Below are 21,165 nucleotides of genomic sequence, written 5' to 3'. Positions count from 1 at the left end.
TACTCCCCTTTTTGGCGTTGAGCGTCAGGAATACAGATGTGACTGCTAAAAACTGCTACCTTCTTGCTGGTCTTTCCCGAAGTTGCTTTGACCTTCTGTTTGTAGACTTCCCGATCGTTGATGTCGAGAATCGCTCGTATGAACAGCTACCCGTTTATCTCTGTCCTGTTTGGGTCCGTTCCGGCACTCAAGTTCGATTTTCGTGGCACTGCACTATGTGTGCTTCTCGGCGGAATTTTTTTTGAAACGAGTAAACTAAGCGAAAAAAAAAAAATATTCCGACTCTTACCGTACCCCACACTTAGCACCAAAACTGTTACGTAGGATAAAGAAACTGGTAAGGAGGTGCGTCACGAAAACAACTCAACTCGTTGGTCAATTATTTATTAGCTTCTTAGAGGCAGAGGCGTGTGTGTTTCGCGCGGTGTTTTCAACTTATCGTTCGGTCTCTTGCCTAAAAGACGCTCGAGTGCCCCGATTCGTGTCTCGCAGGGCCTTATATAAGCTCGTTTCCCCTATTGGTGTCCTTTACTAGCGTAGGCTTGTAGGGTGAGTCAGTATGATATGCCCAGCATATCGTACGTAACAGAATCAATTCAAATTGAAAAACTTTTTCCGTAATGAAATTAATATATCTTTCTTAGTTTTTTATGCAATAATTTTTTAAGCTGCTGATAGAATTTTCGCTAAAAATTTTATGTGATGTATACAGTACATATAACTTTGATGAAGTGTAAATTATTTGATCTTGCGTTTTGATGAAATGAAGACCACTTGTGTGAACGTATTAAAATTTAGACACATATGTCACGTACGATATCCCCAAGACCATAGAACCCTACGCAACACATGTACATATATAGTGCACAAAAAATGTAAATAAAATATTTTGTGATTGGTATTGATTAGATAATTTGCAAAAATTTGTGCAAAATAAAAATGTGCACAATCCTTGAGTCCATTGGACGGAATCTGTCAAATTTACTTATATAAATGTGATAAACGTTTAACTTGTAATTTTATTTCATTTTTAAAATTTAATTTTTATGGCACACGCATTGTATTGGTATTACTTTTTAGAGGTAGTTTTAGATTATTGTGGGAATTACCCAAAACTATGAAGTATACAATAAATTGTACAGTAAATTGTCAATAGCTTTCTCCTTGGGCTTCTTGATGGAATTCATAAAAAAGCACTTTGATAAATCGATATACATATTACTTGTTATACTATTAGTTTTAACTATTGGTATTCAGCTAATATGTTAATTTTCCCTGTAATTAATACGTTTTTGTAGCGTTTTCTTAATAAATGTATATATGATCAATTTAATATTATAGCCCATATCGACATAATGTCAGGGTATACTAACTTGTTCTGGACTCGGTTATAACGAAGTAGAAGATGGGTCTTTGCTTTAGTCTGTGCTTCGCCTTCGTTGTAAAATGTATTTATTAATACCACATTAAAATTTCCATAAACAACAAAAAAATACAAGATCTTGATTAAATAACATAGTACCAAATATGTATTCCGCATTTAATAGTGTTTAAATAATTACACTAAGAAAAAAAATGCATGTGACCAATAAATTGCAATTGTATTACATAATAAAAAATTCGATAAAAAACTTGGTGTCACGACTGTCTTTGTTATTCAATTTTCAACTTTACAAATCCGTAGGACGAGTATGTGGGATTTGTGTAATGGACGAAAATACTTCAAAAATCGCGAAATTAATTTATCAATGCGTTTGGTACGTTTATTTGGTCAACCAAACAATTACTGCGGCGTTGGTTTCGTTATCAATGTATCAAGCTGGATTGGATTCAACTAATTTGTTGTTACGTGGTTTTCAATTATTATATTGCCTTGACTCTGCTTCAGTGCTGTTGTATTATAAATATCAAAGATCAGAGATGCAGGTGATATATATATTTTTTAATAACTATTGAATAATTTGAAACCAAATACTGATACAATAACAGGAAAAATTTTTGTAGGACTTGTTGAAAGTATTCAAGGATCTCATCTTCGCTGCAGATGATCAGAAAATCTCACTAATACGTAAACATAGTTACCGGTACATAGCACTATGTACTGGGGTGTTAGGAAATATGATAATTATAATCAGTATGTTTTTATATAAGTCACTTTCTAGTGAACCAACGCAACTACTTTTTTTGATTGATTATCCATTTTCGATAAATTCATCAATTACATGGAATTTACTTTATGTTCATCAATTCGTTGCATTATTACCTGCTTTGTCTCTTGTATTTATTAACAGCCTCATTGCGATGTTGTTTTTTCTACCAATAATTGAACTAGAAGAGCTCAAAGAAAAAATACAAAATGCAAAATCTTACAAAGACTTGACTCGATGTGTTTTTAAGCATCAATTCATCATAACGTAAGCTTGAAAGAATATTGCTTATTAAAAATAAAAAAAATATATAATGGTATTTAGTAATAAAATTTTATCAGGTATATTAATAAAACGAACCAGCTGGCACGATTTTATATTTTCAAATCGATTACAAGTTTATCTGTGTACGTCATAATTAGCAGTTTAAGTTGGGTTACGGTAAGAAACGTTTTTTGGTAAAAAAAACGTAAAAATTAAAAAAAAAATAGTTAAATTTCTTTTCAGTCTGAATTAACGACGGAAAGACAAATAATATCAGTGCTTAATATAATTAATGCCATCATGAGACTCTATACATTCTCACTCTGTACTGAAAACATCAAACAGTTGGTAAAAATGACTTGTATCAATATGTGTTTCTTAGAAAGTTCTTATGTAAATTTATGTAATAATAATGTCTTCAGGGATATGACATAGGATTTGCAGTATATTCATCCCCGTGGTATCAGCAAAGTCGTGAAATTGCATTGACTAAGTCAACGGTAATATTAAGAAGTCAAAAACCACTTGGTGTATCAATTCCTGGTGTACTGGTATCATGGGATATGAGATATTTAAGTCGTGTAAGTGTCAGATATTATTCGTAAAATTTATTATGCGATAATCACATCCCTATTTTCAGCTTTTTTACGGACTTTTTTCATATATAATGGCCCTAAGAGCGATAATCCGTTCATGATCCTTCATCCTAGATGTTAAATTCTACGAATAGCATCCCGAAGTAGATTATTGTTCAATGTGGTTAATATATATTGGTTTAGACGTTGATTATTTTTTCTTTTTACTTGGGCTTGACAAAAATCAATTTCGTTTACTTAAAAAACATCCCTGGTAGAAAAGTTACTACATAAACTCGATAAACCTCATTAACATGTTGTCGACCCACTCACTTATATATACGTTAATGAGTGTCTAGCCATGGTAAGTAGTAATTTTCTGCCATGGACAAAGGATCCCTTGTAGTTCCTGACGTTTGTGTTGGTGACATGCACCACAAAGTACCAAATCCACTATTTTTTCCATGTCAATGGACGTAAGTTGTAATGGGACACATCAATGTTTATTACTATGACAGCACATTTGTTTTTGACATTAGAAATGATGTGAGTATCAGGGTATCATTGTTGTTTTAATTTTTTAATTACACAAAGTTTCTTTAAATTCACTTTTCTGAGTAGAGCATTACTTTTTACTTCTCTTTCACTCACTCCACTTTGGGAGAATTTTATCCAGAGACTGAAAGATAAATAATAAATAAGTTTCACATTAGTGTTAAATACCGCATGTACTATACTTGTTTTTTTTCAATAATTTGTAAGTTATTTCCATTATTTTTATAAAACTAATGTTTTACAGGTATACTTTTATGAATTTTCTACTGTTATTGACATTAAGTACTATTAATATTGTTGTTATTATTACTATTATTATCATTATAACTACTATTATTACTACTACTATTATTATTATTACTATTGTTGTTATTATTGTTTTTACTATTATTATTACAAAATAACATATGTTGTACGAAACTGTTTATAAAAAAGTACTCGATTTTCTTGCATAAGCTAACAGTTAGTATTACTTATATCTAATTAATTATTCAAATGGTCAAAGTTAAATCTTTTGTAGAAATAATTGTTTCAATAAAAATGTGTGCATATTATAAATATTATTTATTTACTACAATACTTGTAAAATGTGTTCTTGATTATTATTTACACTTACTTACTTATAGCTAAAATTTTTGAATATTGGGACAATCTTTTTTGCCATATTTTTTACGTTAAACTTGTTAGAAAATATTATTTTATTTAAATTTTTTTTATCTTTTAAGGATTCATATCTTCAAGTTACTAAACTTTGTAAAGTTAAATTAGGATTTACTTGGCGCGGTTAGTACTTGGAATGGGTGACCATTCAAGTTCTGAAGTTTCGCGTGTAGAAGTTAGTTTTGGTGTTTATACTTAAACACTCGATCAGGACTCAGACAATACAGCGTTTTTTTTTATCCCATTCCATCTTTTTCACTGTTCCATTACCAACTGTCAAGTGCAGCGAAAGAGAGGACGTATAACACTACAATATAAAAAAAACTACAACTTTTTAAAGATTTTGTCTTCAATAATAAAATATCAGAAAAAAAAATTACTACTGTTATAAGTTTAAACACGTATTATTTTTTTGTGTATAGAATGTATATAATGAATATTTTTCTTTTAATTAGAAACGTTTTTGTTGTACACAATGGTACATTACGTCACTAGGGCACAAAGTACAAATCTGAGCGCCTGAAGGGCGCGCTTGTTGTAGGTTGGTGCCCGAGTCGCGTATAATGTTTTTCTTACCGAGGGCGCAAAGTGCAATTTTGCGCCCGTGGGCACACTTTACGCCCAGTAAATCACTTTGGGCCCAGAGGGCTATCTATATATATATATAGGCTAGTATATTTTTGTTTATCATACCTCTAGAAAATTTAAAAACTTGTCAATTATCGATCCCTTTAAAAATAGTGCATTACGCCACCAGAGCGCAAAGTTTCACTTTGTGCCCACCAACTACTTTGGGTCCATGGGCAGAAAAGTACTTTGCGCCCTAGGGCCCAAAGTAGTCGAAGAGCGCGAAGTTCGCACAAGGATGCAAATTCTTGCGCTCAACTCAAGTGGTGTTTAACATTTTCTCCTTAAGGATGCAAAGCGAGATTTAACTGAAGCATGTCAAACTTGAAGTAAAATATATGATACTTACATGTATAATTTTCTTTGTGCACTTTAATAAAGAAAAAGTGAAAGTTGTGATTGATGCATACTGGTGGTCGAAGTTGACGGGAATGAGTGCCAGTCGATCACACTATTGTGTGATACGAGTTTGATCACACGGTACGAGTTACTGGGACCAACGAGTGCGAGTCAATCACATAAGTACGGAAAACGTCCACACGAGTTACATGTAAAATTTGTCGTAATATGTGCGACAAAAATTTGCAGTGATTAATTAAAAGAACGCTTTGAAGGCTTGTGCACCTTCTATTATTCACATATATTCGAGGTATGCTTCTTAAATAATGCGTGTAATACACGTTTTTCCATTATTTAAAGTTGCATATACTCAAATTGAGGTGGTAAATGTATGATTCGCAAGGAAGGTTGTGCAGGGTCGAGAATATAAATAAATCTATCTACATTTTAATACACAGTTACTCGATGGATTAATGTTTAAATTAACTATCTTGTATATTTTAAAATAAATACGCTAACGTTAATTTTCAGGATGCATCATAAATTTTTTCGTAACCATATTTTGATACAATAGTAGCTCATTATTCCATCAACCTCATAAATACACCCATCTAATTACTCTTATCGTAACACCAGCATTTAATGTGACGTTGATGACTTACAGGTTTGTTTTTCACATTTTAATTATACATTTTCACCTTGTTTAAAATCACCACCTATATATATTATACAAAAAATTATTTTTAGTAATGAATGTATCAGTGGTGAATTATATACAATAGTAGAATTTTTTAGTAATTGAACAAACTATCATTATTCTTATCAAAAAAGTATTAAACGTAGTTTTTTAATCCAACGTCATATTCACTTTTAAGTAATTAGTTAGTAATACTTTCAAGTATTAAGAAATAAGCAGATATACTGCAACAGAAAGCTTGAAATAAAAGTATTAATTCAAACATGGAAACTTCTTGCATCTTTCATTATGCAACAGTTTAGTAAATTTCTGGTAAAATTTCTGCTAAAAATGTACGTAATGTGTAGTATGTCTTTAATTATTAAAGTTCGAACCCCTTATCAGATGTATTATTTATTGGTTTTTGACTGAAATTAATGAAATCAATGCTTATGTGTTGATCCACTGGAAATTTGATGAGAATAGTCACTAGTATATGTAAAATAAAAAAAAAGTAAGTACCTAGCACTTATCTTAGTACTCAATTAATTAATAAAGAAGATAATAAAGAATTTATACAATAACTGGTGATGATCAAAAAAAATGTTTTAACTAAGACTTAATTACAGGACGTCTAGGATTAAATAAAGTGTTATGTAAGCAATTTTTGCTCTGATTTTCCCGATTTACGGGCTTCTCATTTTGGGATTTGTTTATGGCCTATATTATAGTGGATGAATAACAATTGCTCCGTAATAAGTTGACCATAAAAAAGCTACAATAGACTATGTTCAGTTTACACAATTGTTATGTACAAAAATTTTACACAAAATATAAGGTTTGAGCTAACGAGTATAACGATCACAAAAAATATTTCATTGACATTTTGTATGCAAAATATTTGTGCCTAAATCTACTGTACTATTTTTATAAATATGTTACGTTAAGATTAAACGTTGTCTCTAAACAAAACTGTGCTGATTTGGGCACAAATATTGTGCACCAAAAATATAAACAAAACATTTTGTTGTTGGTGTACACAAAAATTTGTATGAAACGAAAATATGCACAATCCTTAAATCTACAAAACAGAGTCTGCAAAATTTACAGACAGAAATGTGATTAATATCAAACTTGTAGATAATGTTACTTAATTTTTTAAATTTAACTCATACGGTACATGGATTGTTTTGGTATTACATTTTAGTGTTAATTAGAGATTACTATGGGAAATACCCAAAATTCTGAAATGTGAAATAAACTATCTCCCTTTTTTTGGCATAAATAATGTGCATGGTATTGTGTGAATAACTTGTTTTGTGTTGTGTATTCATTAGTTTCTTAGATTATTTCGTTGAATTATTGCAGGAACGACCCAAAACTTTCAATTATGAAAAAATATGTCAACATGTTTTTCTCTCAAACTTATGATGCATTTCGTAATTAAGCTACTTGGATAAACAGATCTAAGGTACGTGTTGTACCTAATACTGTTTACCTGATGTATTTATTTTCAATACCATTAATTTGCTTTTATTATGTTTTCGTAATAATTATGTCTTGTGTATCCATTAAACGTTATAGTCCATGCCGACATAATGTCAAGGTATGCTTGTTTTGGATAGAACAAAGGATTGAGCTTCTGGAAATTTTTGACAGTTCAGTCTTAACCGCACATTCTCGGTAAAATGTCTTTGTTAATACTATCGTGAAACTTCTTTAAAGATAACAAAGTACAAGGTCATATTATTAGTATTACTTGATATTTAAATAAAATAATAGTCTAAAAATATTAATATTTTACTAAATAGTGTAAAATATATTGTTGGAATAAATACACTTAGAAAAAAATGGAAGTGGTCGATAAAGTCGATTTGCATTACAGCATCAAAAAAACAATAAAAAACTTGGTGTCACGACTGTCTTTGTTATTCAATTTTCAACTTTACAAATCCATAGGACGAGTATGTGGGATTTGTGTAATGGACGAAAATACTTCAAAAATCGCGAAATTAATTAGTTCATGCCTCTGGTACATTTATTTTGTCAACCAAATAATTACTGGGGCGTTGCTTTCTTTGTCAATGTATCAAGCTGGATTAGACTCAACTAATTTGTACTTATGTGGTTTTCAATTATTATATTGCCTTGACTCTGCTTCAGTGCTGTTATATTATAAATATCAAAGATCAAAGATGCAGGTAATACGAACATTTTTTCACAATTTTTGAATAGTTTAAAATCAATCGCTAATAAAATAACAGAAAAATGTTTGTAGGACTTGTTGAAAGTTTTTGAAGATTTCGTCTCCGATGCAGATGATCAGAAAATCTCCCTAATACGTAAACATAGTTACCGATACATAACACTAAGTGCTATAGTGTTAGGAAATGTAACAGTTACAATTAGTTTGTTTTTATATAAGTCACTTTGTAGTGTACCAGCGCAACTTCTTTTATTGATTGATTATCCATTTTCGATAAATTCATCAATTACATGGAATTTACTTTATGTTCATCAATTTGTTGCAATAATACCTGCTTTTTCTCTTGTATTTATTAACAGCCTCATTGCGATGTTGTTTTTTCTACCAATAATTGAACTAGAAGAGCTCAAAGAAAAAATACAAAATGCAAACTTTTACGAAGACTTCACTCGATGTATCTTTAAGCATCAATCCATAATACAGTAAGCGCATATTGCAATTTTTTGTTTAAAATAATAACTTTCCAGCAATATTTGATGATAGATTGTTGGCAGGTTCATACATAAAACAAACCAGCTGGCAAGAGTTTACATTTTTAAATCGGTTATAAGTTTATCTGTTTACGTCATAATTAGCAGTTTAAATTGGTTTACGGTTAGTAATGTTTTTTGTTAAAAGACGTAAAAATTTATAAAAAAAATAGTTTTATGTTTCTTCAGTCTGACTTCACGACGGAAAGACAAATAATATCAGTGCTTAATATAATTAATGCCATCATGAGACTCTACACATTCTCACTCTGTACTGAAAACATAAAGCAATCGGTAAGAAAAAATCATAATAGTATAGATATTTTAACGAAACATTTTCTAGTTAATGTAATAATTACATCTTTAGGGAAACAGCATTGGATTTTCGGTATATTCATCCCCGTGGTATCAGCAAAATCGACAAATTATATTAGCTAAGTCCATGGTAATATTAAGAAGTCAAAAACCACTAGGTGTATCAATTCCTGGTATATTGGAATCATGGGACATGAGATATTTAAGTCGTGTAAGTGTTAGATATTATTCGTAAAGTTAATTTTATAATAATTTTATCCTTATTTTCAGCTTCTTTACAGACTTTTTTCATATATAATGGCCTTAAGAGCGATAATCCGTTCATGATCCTTCATCCTATATCTTAAATTCTACGAAAAGCATCCCAAAGTAGTTTGTTTTTTAATTTGGTAACGTATAAAATTTTTTTTTTTTCTTTTTGTTCTTGGTGAAAATAAATTTTCCATTGAACTATGTATAATTTATGAAATATTTTGAATCAGTTATGTAATTAAAGTAATAAAAATTTTCAACTTTATGCATTTGGACGCAGAGTTAATTTTTCATGTATAAAGTACTCTTCAAAATGTGTATTATAAAATTTTGGATTCAATAAAGGAATTTTTTTGATGTACAAGAAGCAATTATCTATTTGTTTACTAGTTTTTAGTTAACAATACTTCTAGAAAAGATTTGAATAACTTTTCAATCACGGACTATTAAAAAAAAAATTTAATTCTTAATATATCATCGTGATCAGTTCTGATGAAATAGTAAGACGTATTTTACCGTGAGCAGGCTTTGTAAAGTAGAACAAGGAAACTTGCAGCATGTGTTGAACTTCATAATAGCTAGGGAGAAAATCGAAAGAGAATGGGTAGAAAAAATTGAAGAATTAGGGCTTAGCGGGGAAAAGGACAATTTTATTCGTAGGATGATAGAAATACTGAAGAAATAAATTATCAAAGAGATCTCCCAGTGAGTAAAAAATGCGAAAACTTCTAAGATTAAGTGCGGAATAGGACTAGGAGGAATGTATAAATTGCAACTGAATATAATATGAACAAAAGGGCGAACTTTAGGAGTAGCGAGAAGAGTCCGAAAAATGATACGTTAGTAATTACAAAGAGAACAAATAATGTAATATAATGTAATATAATGTAACAAAAAAGTAAAATAGTAAGACGTACTTTGATTGTATTAGTTGCATAAAAATGTATGAAATACGATTTAACTCTTAGTACGTACGAAAGGTAGAAGTTTACCAATAAATTTTACACTCTCTTGGCAGTGAACGAAAAGATTATTTAAAAACTTGTGTGATTCGTTACTTTTATGTAAACATTGTCTGAATTCTGCGTATCTTTTCTATGTTTTATTTTAAATTACAAGTGTATGCGTATGAAATCAAAAAGTGAGAAAAATATAAATAACTTTCACCTAATGGTGCTCCAATATGTTTGATGAATTTTTTTGCGAGCATATAGCAGAGAGGTTTTATAAAAAACAAAAAAATTCCCTGCCCTTTTACTTTATAGAGGCCTGAAAAACAAAATTTGTACGTTATCTGTTGCTAAAAAAATTTGTTTACTCGTTTCCCTAAAAAAAGAGTGAACACACAACGTTTCCGTTTCATTATTACACCTTATTGCGACATCATCAAAATTTAAACAAGAACACTTTCAAAGTTTTCACAAAATATTTATTTAAATCAAACATTTAAAGTCTTAAAATCAATGCTTTTGAAACATTTTTTACGATTAGGATTTCCAATCATATAGGAAGCATTGTATTGTGTTATGACGAATGTAAAACTTTTTTTTTCTATCCTTAATCGAAACATTTAGAATAATTTTCGAAAAAATTTGATAGAGCTCAATAAAATCCCCACTACACTAGTACATCAGAATAAAATCTTAATTATTTTTTTCACACACATTTGACCCAGTTACCTTCGCATACAATGTTTATGTAGAGAATATTTAAATTACCTGTGTGTAATAAAATACACTATTGGTAAAAAAAAAAAAAAAATCCCAAGATCGAGCTGCAAAACGATCCCCCAAGGAAAAAACCCCTCCTACCTATCAAGACGAATCGATAAAAAGTCGAATCGCAGCCAGTACAGCGGTATACAGTCCTCCGGAAGCCGCGCAACCTTGATACCACATACCCTCGTCCTACACAGCCCGGCTCATGCATCGTTAATGCAACGTCGATCCCCTTTGCTGTATACAAAAACAGAAACAAGTGCCAGAACATAAAAAAAAAAGGAACCCTCATACAAATGCATTTTCAATCGATCCCTCCTTCCCGACACATCACGTGTATACATGCACATCTACAAAAGTCGATTGTACATGCACGTAATTTTATTGTAATGGAAAATTTTGTAAATAAATATATATGTGCCACGGATACATATAACACGCGCGTTTTCAGGCGCTCGACCATCCGAGGGTTGGCCGGTCATGGTCTGGTTTCACGGGGGTGACTTCAACACCGGCACGCCAGCCATCTGGGACGCTTCCGTCTTCGTCTCCAAGCAGAAGGTCAAGTTCGTCCACTTTTCGATGCACCTATACACGTATAGTATCACCCACCCTCTCACGTACGATGCACCCGAGCTTTTTCTGTTTTTATTTTTTCAACTCGTCGCCCCGTGTATCGATGCGATGCTAATAACGCGCTTCGAAGGTGACACGAGTATGTTAATTTTTTTTTTTTTTTTTTTCGTACACGCTTGATCGTGATTTCTATACTATGCAACGCTTGCACACTGACCCACTTTTTTACGACTCAATGCACGCCCGATCGTACGATAATCGAGTCGGTCGCAACGACACGTGGATGCATGAAAAAAAAAGGGTATGGAGAAGTGCTGCTTTTCGTCAGCACCAGAAATCGTGTGGGAAACAAATATATTTAACGAGTCCGAAATTTCCTTTTTCTTTCATTAATTTTAATTCTCGTAAAAATCTTTACGTATTCCTCCTTTGCCTCAACTATTAAATTACTTTCAACAATGTTTTTCAGTCGATCCAGCAAATTTTCTTTTTTTTTCCCCACGTGATTCATGTACATTTCATGCATTATTCAGTTTATCGTGTAAAAAGGACCGCAAGTGCCAATTGAAAATGCTCATGCGAAAATAATTAGCTGCTCTCTGCCGTGCTTATCGCGTTCAAAGGGGCATGTTGGAAGTCGAGAATTAAGTTGTGCAATTACCTATTGTTACTTCCAGCGAAAAAGATAAGTACACACACACACACAGCTTGTGTGTATACCGTGTGCTCGACAGCAGGGGCGATAGGATCGACAGCCGAGTCGATGCGCGCACGCGACAAATTGACCAAAAGCGGCTGTACGCACGCGACCAGGGGCAGTTATGTTATCGTCGCTTTTTCTCCTCGAAATCGATGCCCAATGAAAAATTCAGGTTGTCTGATACCGGAATGACAGGTGCTTCGATTGGCTGTTTGATTGGCCTCGATTACAGTAGCCTTGAACTTGTTTTATTTTTTTTTTGTTTTTTTTTTTTTTTTATCATTGAGGGACATACGCGCAAAAATAGCTGGTGGTGATGGGTTTTTCAATTGTTTGTTTATTTATTTAGGACGTGGATTTAGAATAGGGCAAAGATCGGGGTTTCAGCTGTGTAATTGTGTCAATGTCCCTGTACTTTGATTAATTTGTTGATTTAAAAAATTTATTGATTGTACGTTAATTTTCATTGAAATAACGAAATAGGCTGATTTTTTCGTTACCGTCGTGTTTTTCATCGGCATTGTCAAACAAAAATTTTTTTTGTCTTCGTAAAAAAGTTTATTCTTCTGTCGCATTTTTTTCGTATTAAAAACATTATTTTCTTTGTTTAAAGGGTCTATGTTATAGCACAATTTTTTACTTTTCAAAAAAAATCTTTATTGACGTCCTGTGCGAGAACAAATTGTATGATTTCCTTCAAGGACTTAAAAATTTCTTTACGTAAAACGTACAAGAATTGAAAATTCACCAAAGACTGGGACAAAATTCATCCTGATCCTCTCAAGATCTCAAATATGAAAATTTTTAAAGTGTAAAAAAATTTTTGTTTTTTTGTATTTTCCATATAAATATGGGTACAAACCTAAAATTATTGTTTTTCAAATGATCCATCGACTCAAAGTTACAGTCGTTTTACATAATATTTAGTTTATAATACGTACCTTTTCGTTTGCGGGGTTACTTCAATAGCAATCAGCGCGCACGTGTTGTGTGTCAAACCGTAAGTAGTAGAGCTCCGCGTTTAGTCAGACGTACCAAGTACCCTAGTTTCATGCACGTTTGGATGTAATTATTATTCCTCAACTAAATAAATGTACCATCGATGTGATATTCAAATCAAAAACCTGTAATCAAATAAAAAATTGAAAAAAATAAAATAAAATAAAACAGATCCTTGTCGTCACGGTTGCCTACCGGCTGAACATCCTCGGCTTCTTCACAACAGCGGATGGGGAATCCCCGGGTAATTATGGCCTTTTGGACCAAATAGCCGCCCTCAACTGGATCAAAGACAACATCGAGCTGTTCGACGGCTCCTCGTCCAACATCATCATTTACGGGCACAGCTCGGGTGCCATAAGCGTCGGCCTGCACATGATGAGCCCACTCAGCCGAGGCAAGTTCGCCAAGGCCATTGCCATGAGTGGCGACGCCATTAGCTCCGTGAGAATGCCCCAAGAGGAAATGACCGTCATCGACGAGGTAACGAAAAATGTTTGCCACGCGTTTTTTTTTTAATTTTCTTCATAAATAATCACGTGACTTATTCATAAAAAGGTATTTATACACTAGGAAAACTATGTTTAAGATGATTTTAAATTTACGTTTCAACAAAAGCGAAAATAATCTGATTTGATTAATTATTTATGAAAACCAGTGGACAGTGGGTGCTTGGGTACCCAAGTTATACTTCTATAAAATTATGTGGCAAATAATGTAGATAGTAATTATAAGTATAAATATATCTCTCATGAAACAATACTGTGTACGAGGGTGGTGCAATTATCGTTGGAAAAATTATACCTACGTTCGTTGGGTGTGGTTTCAATAAATATTTTAATATTTAATAACTGAACAATTATCAATAATGTATATATAATTGCACAATACAATACAAACAATATGATTTTTTTTTTTTTTTTAAGAATTGGTTAAAAAAAAAAAAAGAAGTAAAATTCAAAATGTATGGTGTGGTATACTTGGGGACCGGAAGTACGTCAAGTGGGGCGGGGCGAAGGGGGAGAATGAAGCAAAATCCACTTCCGTTACACTTTTTCTCAAGGTCACCAATCAGAAATCGTTGAAATCCATAGGGTAGAACGCACCTATAGAAGTATAACTTTAAAAAGTGATGAATAAAAATTAGTAGACAAATAAATATTAACAAAGTCCAGGTTATAATGATATTTGTTACTCATCTATAGTGGACTATCAGTAAATCTTTTCAATAGTTATTATCTGTTATGGTTTTTTGTTTGTAAAATCTAAATTCATAGAATGAATTAGTTTCGTCATTAAATAACGAGGGTAAATGATTTTTATGAACATTTTGTTATAATTTATGAAATAGCTTTGTGAGTTTTACACCAAAACTTTATATTAAGTACTGAAAAGTATTAGACATTAAAAGCGATGAGTTTCAGTTATACATTATTTATCAACAGTTGTTATCCATTTTTTTTCTTTCTGAGATTTAATTTAGGACGAAAAAAAAGAATAGTAATAACTGGTAACGACTAATAATAGCAGTTGTTAAATTTTGTTCTTATTCTCAAATCTGGACTTTGTTGATATTTTTAGTATCGATTATTATTACTTATCATTACTTACTTACTAAAATTATTTTCACTTGGGAATGTAAGTAGCAGATAAAAATTAATTTATTACAAACTTTCGAAAAACTCCCATTGGTAATTCCAAAAAAGTGTTTTTACGAGGAAAAAAATGTATAAAAATTTGTGTTCATTCGAAACATTAAGACAACTGGATTAAGGTTTTCTAGAATAAAAATAAAAGTTAATATCTAAAAAAAAAACATCATTACGTATAAAAAATGAAGTGTTTTATACTTGGCAATTATTTTCAAAAAATAATCAAACAAATTTCTGAAAAGCATCACTTGGACTAGACGGTACGTTAAATCACTTTTATTCTGCTCGACCACCAGGTGGCCGACAAATTCGGCTGCTACCGCAACACGGACGATCTGATGGAGTGCCTGCGCAACGTGGAGATCGACACCCTGATCCGCGAGACGGCGGACATCGAGACCTGGGGGCCGATCGTCGACGCCGACACGAACAACTGGACGGGCGGGCCCTTCCTGCCGAAGCACCCGCGCGACATGGTCCAGGCGAACGAGATCTACGCCGTGCCCCTCGTGGCCGGTTTCACGAGCAACGAGCAGGCGCTGTCCTACATCGAGTCCATCGGCAGCGAGAACGTCGACGGCAGACTGCCGATGCACCAGTTCGAGAGCCTCATTAGGGAGGAGAGCAGCGCGGCCGTCATCGCCCCCGAGGAGAACAGCACCTGCGAACTGAAACCCGAACTAGTTACCGACGCCGTTCTGTTTTACTACAGGCCATATCCCCCTACCAAGGACCCGAAACATCTCAGGGACCGCTTCCTCGATCTGCAGACGGAGAAAAATTACGCGGCCGGTTTGACACAGTTGGCGGATAAAGTTTCCAGGTGTGCTTTATGTTGTCTTAATTACGACTTACGACACGCGTTTCTTCTTCACCATCTTTACCGACCGGGTAGCCTCTTTGTAAGGCCGCGTCCGCACGCGTTTGACGTCCGTCAGGATCGTGCTTAATAGTTCTGAGCTGCCAACTTCAACTCCCAAACACATCCCGTATATATTCTCACTTTTTGTAGTTTATTTAAGGTTTGCACGTTGGCAGTGAAGAACTATAGGCACGATTCCGATGGATGTCAAACGCGTGCGGACGCGTATATGCGGCCCTAAACCTGATTTCAATGGTCGTGGTATCTTGTCTCAATCAATTAACATTTTCCACCAGGTTCTGTTGATAATATGGAATACGATTTTACCGACCAAGTACTAATTCATTGAACCATACCTTATTTTAAAATGTTCCGACAAACATAAGTATTACAAACTATAACGATACGCGTTTTCTTCTCATTGGTTATTTTATCTGTATCGTTCCTGTTCTCAAACGATTCAACTTTTCTAAACAGCTAGAAAACATTTTTTTTTCACTCCGTAAGTAAAGAAGAACATTATTTTACCGACAAAGCCCGTCATTTCTTTTTAAAAGGACAAAGTATGTATGTAAGGGCAATTATTAACGAAATTGATTTCTTGCAGTCACTCCACACGAGCGCAGGCGTTCGTGTACAGGTTCGACTACCGAGCGCGCACCCAAGCCGTCACCCGGGACGTACCCGATTGGGCGGGAGTGCCGCACATGTTCGAGTTGCCGTTCGTCTGGGGTCTGCCTTACGCGACCGGTACGAACATCCAGTGGAACGCCGCGGACAAGAAAATGACCGACCTCATGATGACGATGCTCGCCACGTTCGCGCGCACCGGAAACCCGTCCATCAGCACCATCAAGTGGGAGCCGTTCTCGGACAAGGACCCAGGCATACTGATCATCGAAAGGAACATCGAGATGAGCGACTCCTCGGCCGTTGATTACAAAGCCCTGGCGTTCTGGAACGAGTACTATCCGAACGTTTTGAATGCCGCGATAAACAATTGCTGCAACGCCACGAACGCGGTCTCCGCTTGGAGGCTCATCGAGATGAGGTCGACGAGCTTCGTGCTCGTCCTGCTTCTGAGCGCTCTTAGGTTGCTCGATGATCGACGACTCGTGTGAAACTTATCGTTGCCGTTGATTTAACGATATGATGTATACAAGGTGCGGGTGGACGCTTATGTGTTTTTGGTACCTTGGGAGTGCGATGATTGTTTCTTTGATTTGTAAAATGTATGGACCCTAGAAGAAAATCTGTTAAGTCACGTGACGCTACGCGTGATTTTTTTTGGAATATGGAATATGACGTATCGTATATATGGTTTCCTAAGGATATATTTGTGGTTACGCTAGCGTAATCTTTCCTTGAGTCGATAAGTGAAAATCTGCACCAAAAAACGTTCGTTGGTCAATAAAACAGAGCAAAAGGATTTAGTTAACAAATAATTAGGGTGGTCAACGAGTTGCTGTCCAGTTTCTAAATGGTATTACATGTTTGAAAATACGAAATGAAAGGTGGTGAAATGTAACTTTGATTAATAGAAATTTTAAGGTAGAAAATCCGTGGGCCGAGTTAATCAAGCGAGTGACGTGCGTCATTTACCGTATTGTGACAGTCTTGTAGGTTATGGCCGTAAGATTTTGTAACGGGAAAAATATTAATCAATAAATTGATTTTTATTTTGTGCCGACAAACCGTAATTTAAAAGGACTAAAATAAAGTACAAATTTGGATGATTTGTACAGTGTTTTTCATAAAAATAGTTTGATTTGTTACGTATGTCTCTAAAGCTGTTATTGCTGATACCGTAATAAAACCCACGTTAAAAACATTTTTTAAACTAAAATATATCAAAAACTAGTACCGATACATTACCTTTAAAAAATTTTCCATAACATAAAAAAAACTTAATATATAACGTTTCAAATTCAAGAAAAGTTTGATTTGTTAAGTAGTGGCGATGGATTTTCTATCTTAAGAGAAACTTATAAATAAAAAATAAAATAACTGAACTAGATAAAATCACAATGATATTTACACTCAGAGTGTCACCAGAAAAAAATTTTTTTACTCACTCTGTTAAATATACTTTTCAATGAGGGAAAACATTTTTAAATTATAATAGAACGAAATGAAAATGGAATTAGTTTTTTATTCCAACCAACTTTTTTTTTTTAATTATAACCGAATGAGCGGAAATAAATTTTCTGTTTTAAAAATTTGCTCAGTCTACTGAGAGGACCTAAATTTAGTGTGTAAATATAATAACCAATGTAAGCATATGTATGTTTAATCTGCAATTATTGCAAAAATTGTTATTACTTTGCAGATTTTACTTGGGTACCTGAACGATACTTGGGGAAAAAAATTTTGTTTTGTTTTACATTTTGAAAAATTCGTTTTAGTCGCTTTGAAAAAAAGTAAAATATAAATTGCCATATGTTATTAAAAGTGCAATTGACACTTCTTGTGCAATTTCAAATGCAATCTATGACAAGTACAAACTGTACAGATAATTTTTTTAAAAAGTAAGAATTCCACACCAAAAAATTAGAATCATATGTAAGTGCATGGGTAACAACATTTTTTAGATTCAGTAGTTGCTAACCCTGTTGTTGCGGTCCAATAAAAACCAATAAAAAATTCATTGATTTTACAATGGGATTTTTCTATTAGTTTCTTATCGGTATTTGCACCCGTAAATCCAAATAAAATCCGAAATGGTCAAAAATAGATTTTCTATATCATTTATTATAACTAGGACATGATTGAACAAAAATAAATTGACAAATTTATGTCATACCATCCGGATGGCTACACCAAAACGGGGGGACTAAAGTATTTTTTACAAAATTCTAATAAGAATTAATAACTAACTTTTCTTTCAATTTACATATAAAATACTTTAATCCCCCCGTTTTGATGTTACCATCCGGATGGTATGACATAAATTTGTCAATTTATTTTTGTTCAATCATGTCCTAGTTATAATAAATGATATAGAAAATCTATTTTTGACCATTTCGGATTTTATTTGGATTTACGGGTGCAAATACCGATAAGAAACTAATAGAAAAATCCCATTGTAAAATTTTATTGGTTTTTATTGGACTGCAACAACAGGGAAGTCCGTTAAATTTCAAGTACAAGTATAGTAGATCAATTTTCACTGGAACTTGGAGAAAATTTATTTTTTCAACAAAGCATTAATATTAAAAATATATAATTATACACAAAAGAAAAAAGTCGTAGCTAATAAAATGCTTTGATGCGATTATTTTAAATGGACTAATTCAAGAGTAAAAGTAGTAGGTACGTTTAATTTTAAACGGCCACCATTAATATGTACACGTCCATTTTGAATTATTTTGCCAATAGCAAATGTAATAAAAGTAAAAAATACAATTAGATAAATTAACAGTAAAACGTTTGCCTGTCACTTCATCATGTCATAGAAACAATGTGCTGGATCACGTTTATGACATTATGTACACATGAAAGCACTATAAAATTATCCCGGTTAATTCGAATTCTCACTTCTTGTATGAACAATAAAAATATTTATTGTCTAGTGTGTGGATGTCTCTTAATGTCTTACGTTGTAGCGTTTATATAATAAATTTTAGAAAATTTTTGGTACAACTGTATTTACGAAATCGTTAAACGCCTCAATAGTCACAACATAAATTTAATGAAATTGGGAAATTGACACTTGTTTTGCTAATTTTACGAAACTATTTAATCTGAATAGGCTTTGTTTGAATTTTTTGTGACATGTTGGATGATTTTTAGTACATCAAAAGTATGCATTGGAAAAAAGATTTTCTCGAAATTACATGTGTTTTTGTTCCATTGATGTGGTTTGTAACTTAGTTGTCAGGTATGTTAGTTTGATGTAATGTGAATAAAACTAATTATTTAAAAGAGAAATATATATTTTTTTTTTTAAATTAACAGACTGATTGCATCGACGTCAGCTTTTATGAAACTTTCCATTTCTTCTTGTTTTTTTTTTTTTTTTTTTTTTTTTGTTTTTACCATCTTTTAAATACAAAGGCCTTAAATGTTATGCATCAAAGTAAAAAAAAAGAATGTAGCGCTTAAACAAGGTGCGCGAATATAATATGTACGTACATGAGGAAACAAGGTAAATTTTACAAGAATATACAAATGTAGCTACTACAACAAATCTACTCAAAATGTGATTAATTTACGTGACCTCTAGTAGAAATTTTTTCTTATTCTCACCGTAAGCTGTTGTTCTTCAATTACACTCATTACATGGATTCGAAGTATTTTTAAAGTACATTAGTTTTTCTTCTCTTATAAGGTTGCAATGAATTACAGGAATATTACGCAAGACATAGAAACTCAGCTACACATTGGCTTTGAAGACTTGCAGTGATCGTTTTTTTTTTAATTTTTCTTTTTTAATTTTTTTTTTTCTTCATTATTCTCATGCACAATTGTTACATCTTGTGTAAAATCAAGTGGAGACTGTAAATGATTCTTCACTTGTTCTCTATACATTATACGACAATTTATAAGCTATAATTTATTTCAATAATGAACAAAAAAATTGAAGACGATGTAATACTTTGTTTATAGAAAAAGCCTAGTTCCATATAGTTCTGCCGTCAACAAAGTCTCGCTCTTAAACTAGATTAAGAATCCACTTGATTCTTGGTTTTTTTAAAAATCAAAAAGTAATAAAAAAAAGAAAAATGCAAACCACTTAATAATCAAACAATCCCTACGTATAATTACAAGATTAAAAACAAAAAAAAAAACAAAAAAAAATTCTATTTATTACACAACTACGAAATTGTTAAAATAATAGCTTATCAAGCAAAATTTGTTTTTTCACATTAATCTTTCTTAAAAAAAAAAGGCACTTAAACAAGTAGACGATTTAAGGTTCGCGTAAGACGAAAAGCCTTAATCAAGGGATTAGTGTTTACTTATCGGGGTTACTCTGATTTTTTTTTTTCAGTTGGAAGAAGGGCAGGTGTTTTGTTTTCAGGGAAGGACACCGAGTACGTTACAATATTAACATTTTCATTTTTTTTTTTTTTCTGTCAACACTTACTGAATTTTTATTGTTTACTTTTTTTTTTTTTTTTTTTTTCTTAATACGGAGAGATATAGAAAAAACATATATTGATTAAGAAACAAATGGTCGTTACAACTTATGAAATATTTTTGATGCTTCAATAGTAATAATCATCATCATTCATCTTTTCATTTCTTTACATTCTTGTGGTATGCATCATCATTTGTATAATAATATAATTGTATAAGCAGAAGTGCGCGCAATGCTTGTTAATCAGTAGTTTTTTTTTTCCTCCTTCAGTTTTCATTACCATTCGAAAGGAAGCTAGCAATGCCAAACATCCTTCTGCTATCTCCAAACTTGCTGAGCACGCGCACTTTAAAAACATAGTCTCATTTATTTTTTGTTTTTTTTTTTTCCCCTTGCCTTATATATTTCTGTCGATTTTACTTCTCACGC

General features: G+C 32.6%; 1 protein-coding gene across 1 annotated transcript in view; it reads left to right on the top strand.

Annotated features, from left to right (window-relative positions):
* Window positions 1-16,965, top strand: part of LOC106641618 (pyrethroid hydrolase Ces2a) — a 92,925-nt gene extending 75,960 nt beyond the window's left edge. The window contains exons 3-6 of the mRNA XM_089595336.1: window positions 11,316-11,425; window positions 13,311-13,622; window positions 15,088-15,614; window positions 16,261-16,965. Coding sequence (XP_089451462.1) covers window positions 11,316-11,425; window positions 13,311-13,622; window positions 15,088-15,614; window positions 16,261-16,774 — 1,463 coding nt within the window. The 3' untranslated portion in view covers window positions 16,775-16,965. The remainder of the gene's footprint in view (window positions 1-11,315; window positions 11,426-13,310; window positions 13,623-15,087; window positions 15,615-16,260) is intronic.
* The last annotated feature ends 4,200 nt before the right edge of the window (window positions 16,966-21,165 follow it).

Source organism: Copidosoma floridanum, unplaced genomic scaffold (assembly GCF_036245765.1).
Source record: "Copidosoma floridanum isolate Cflo_tuat_1 unplaced genomic scaffold, Cflo_Japanese_pri ptg000025l, whole genome shotgun sequence".
NCBI lineage: Eukaryota > Metazoa > Arthropoda > Insecta > Hymenoptera > Encyrtidae > Copidosoma > Copidosoma floridanum.
Note: the sequence above shows the minus strand (reverse complement) of the source record. Positions and strands in the feature narration are given on the sequence as shown.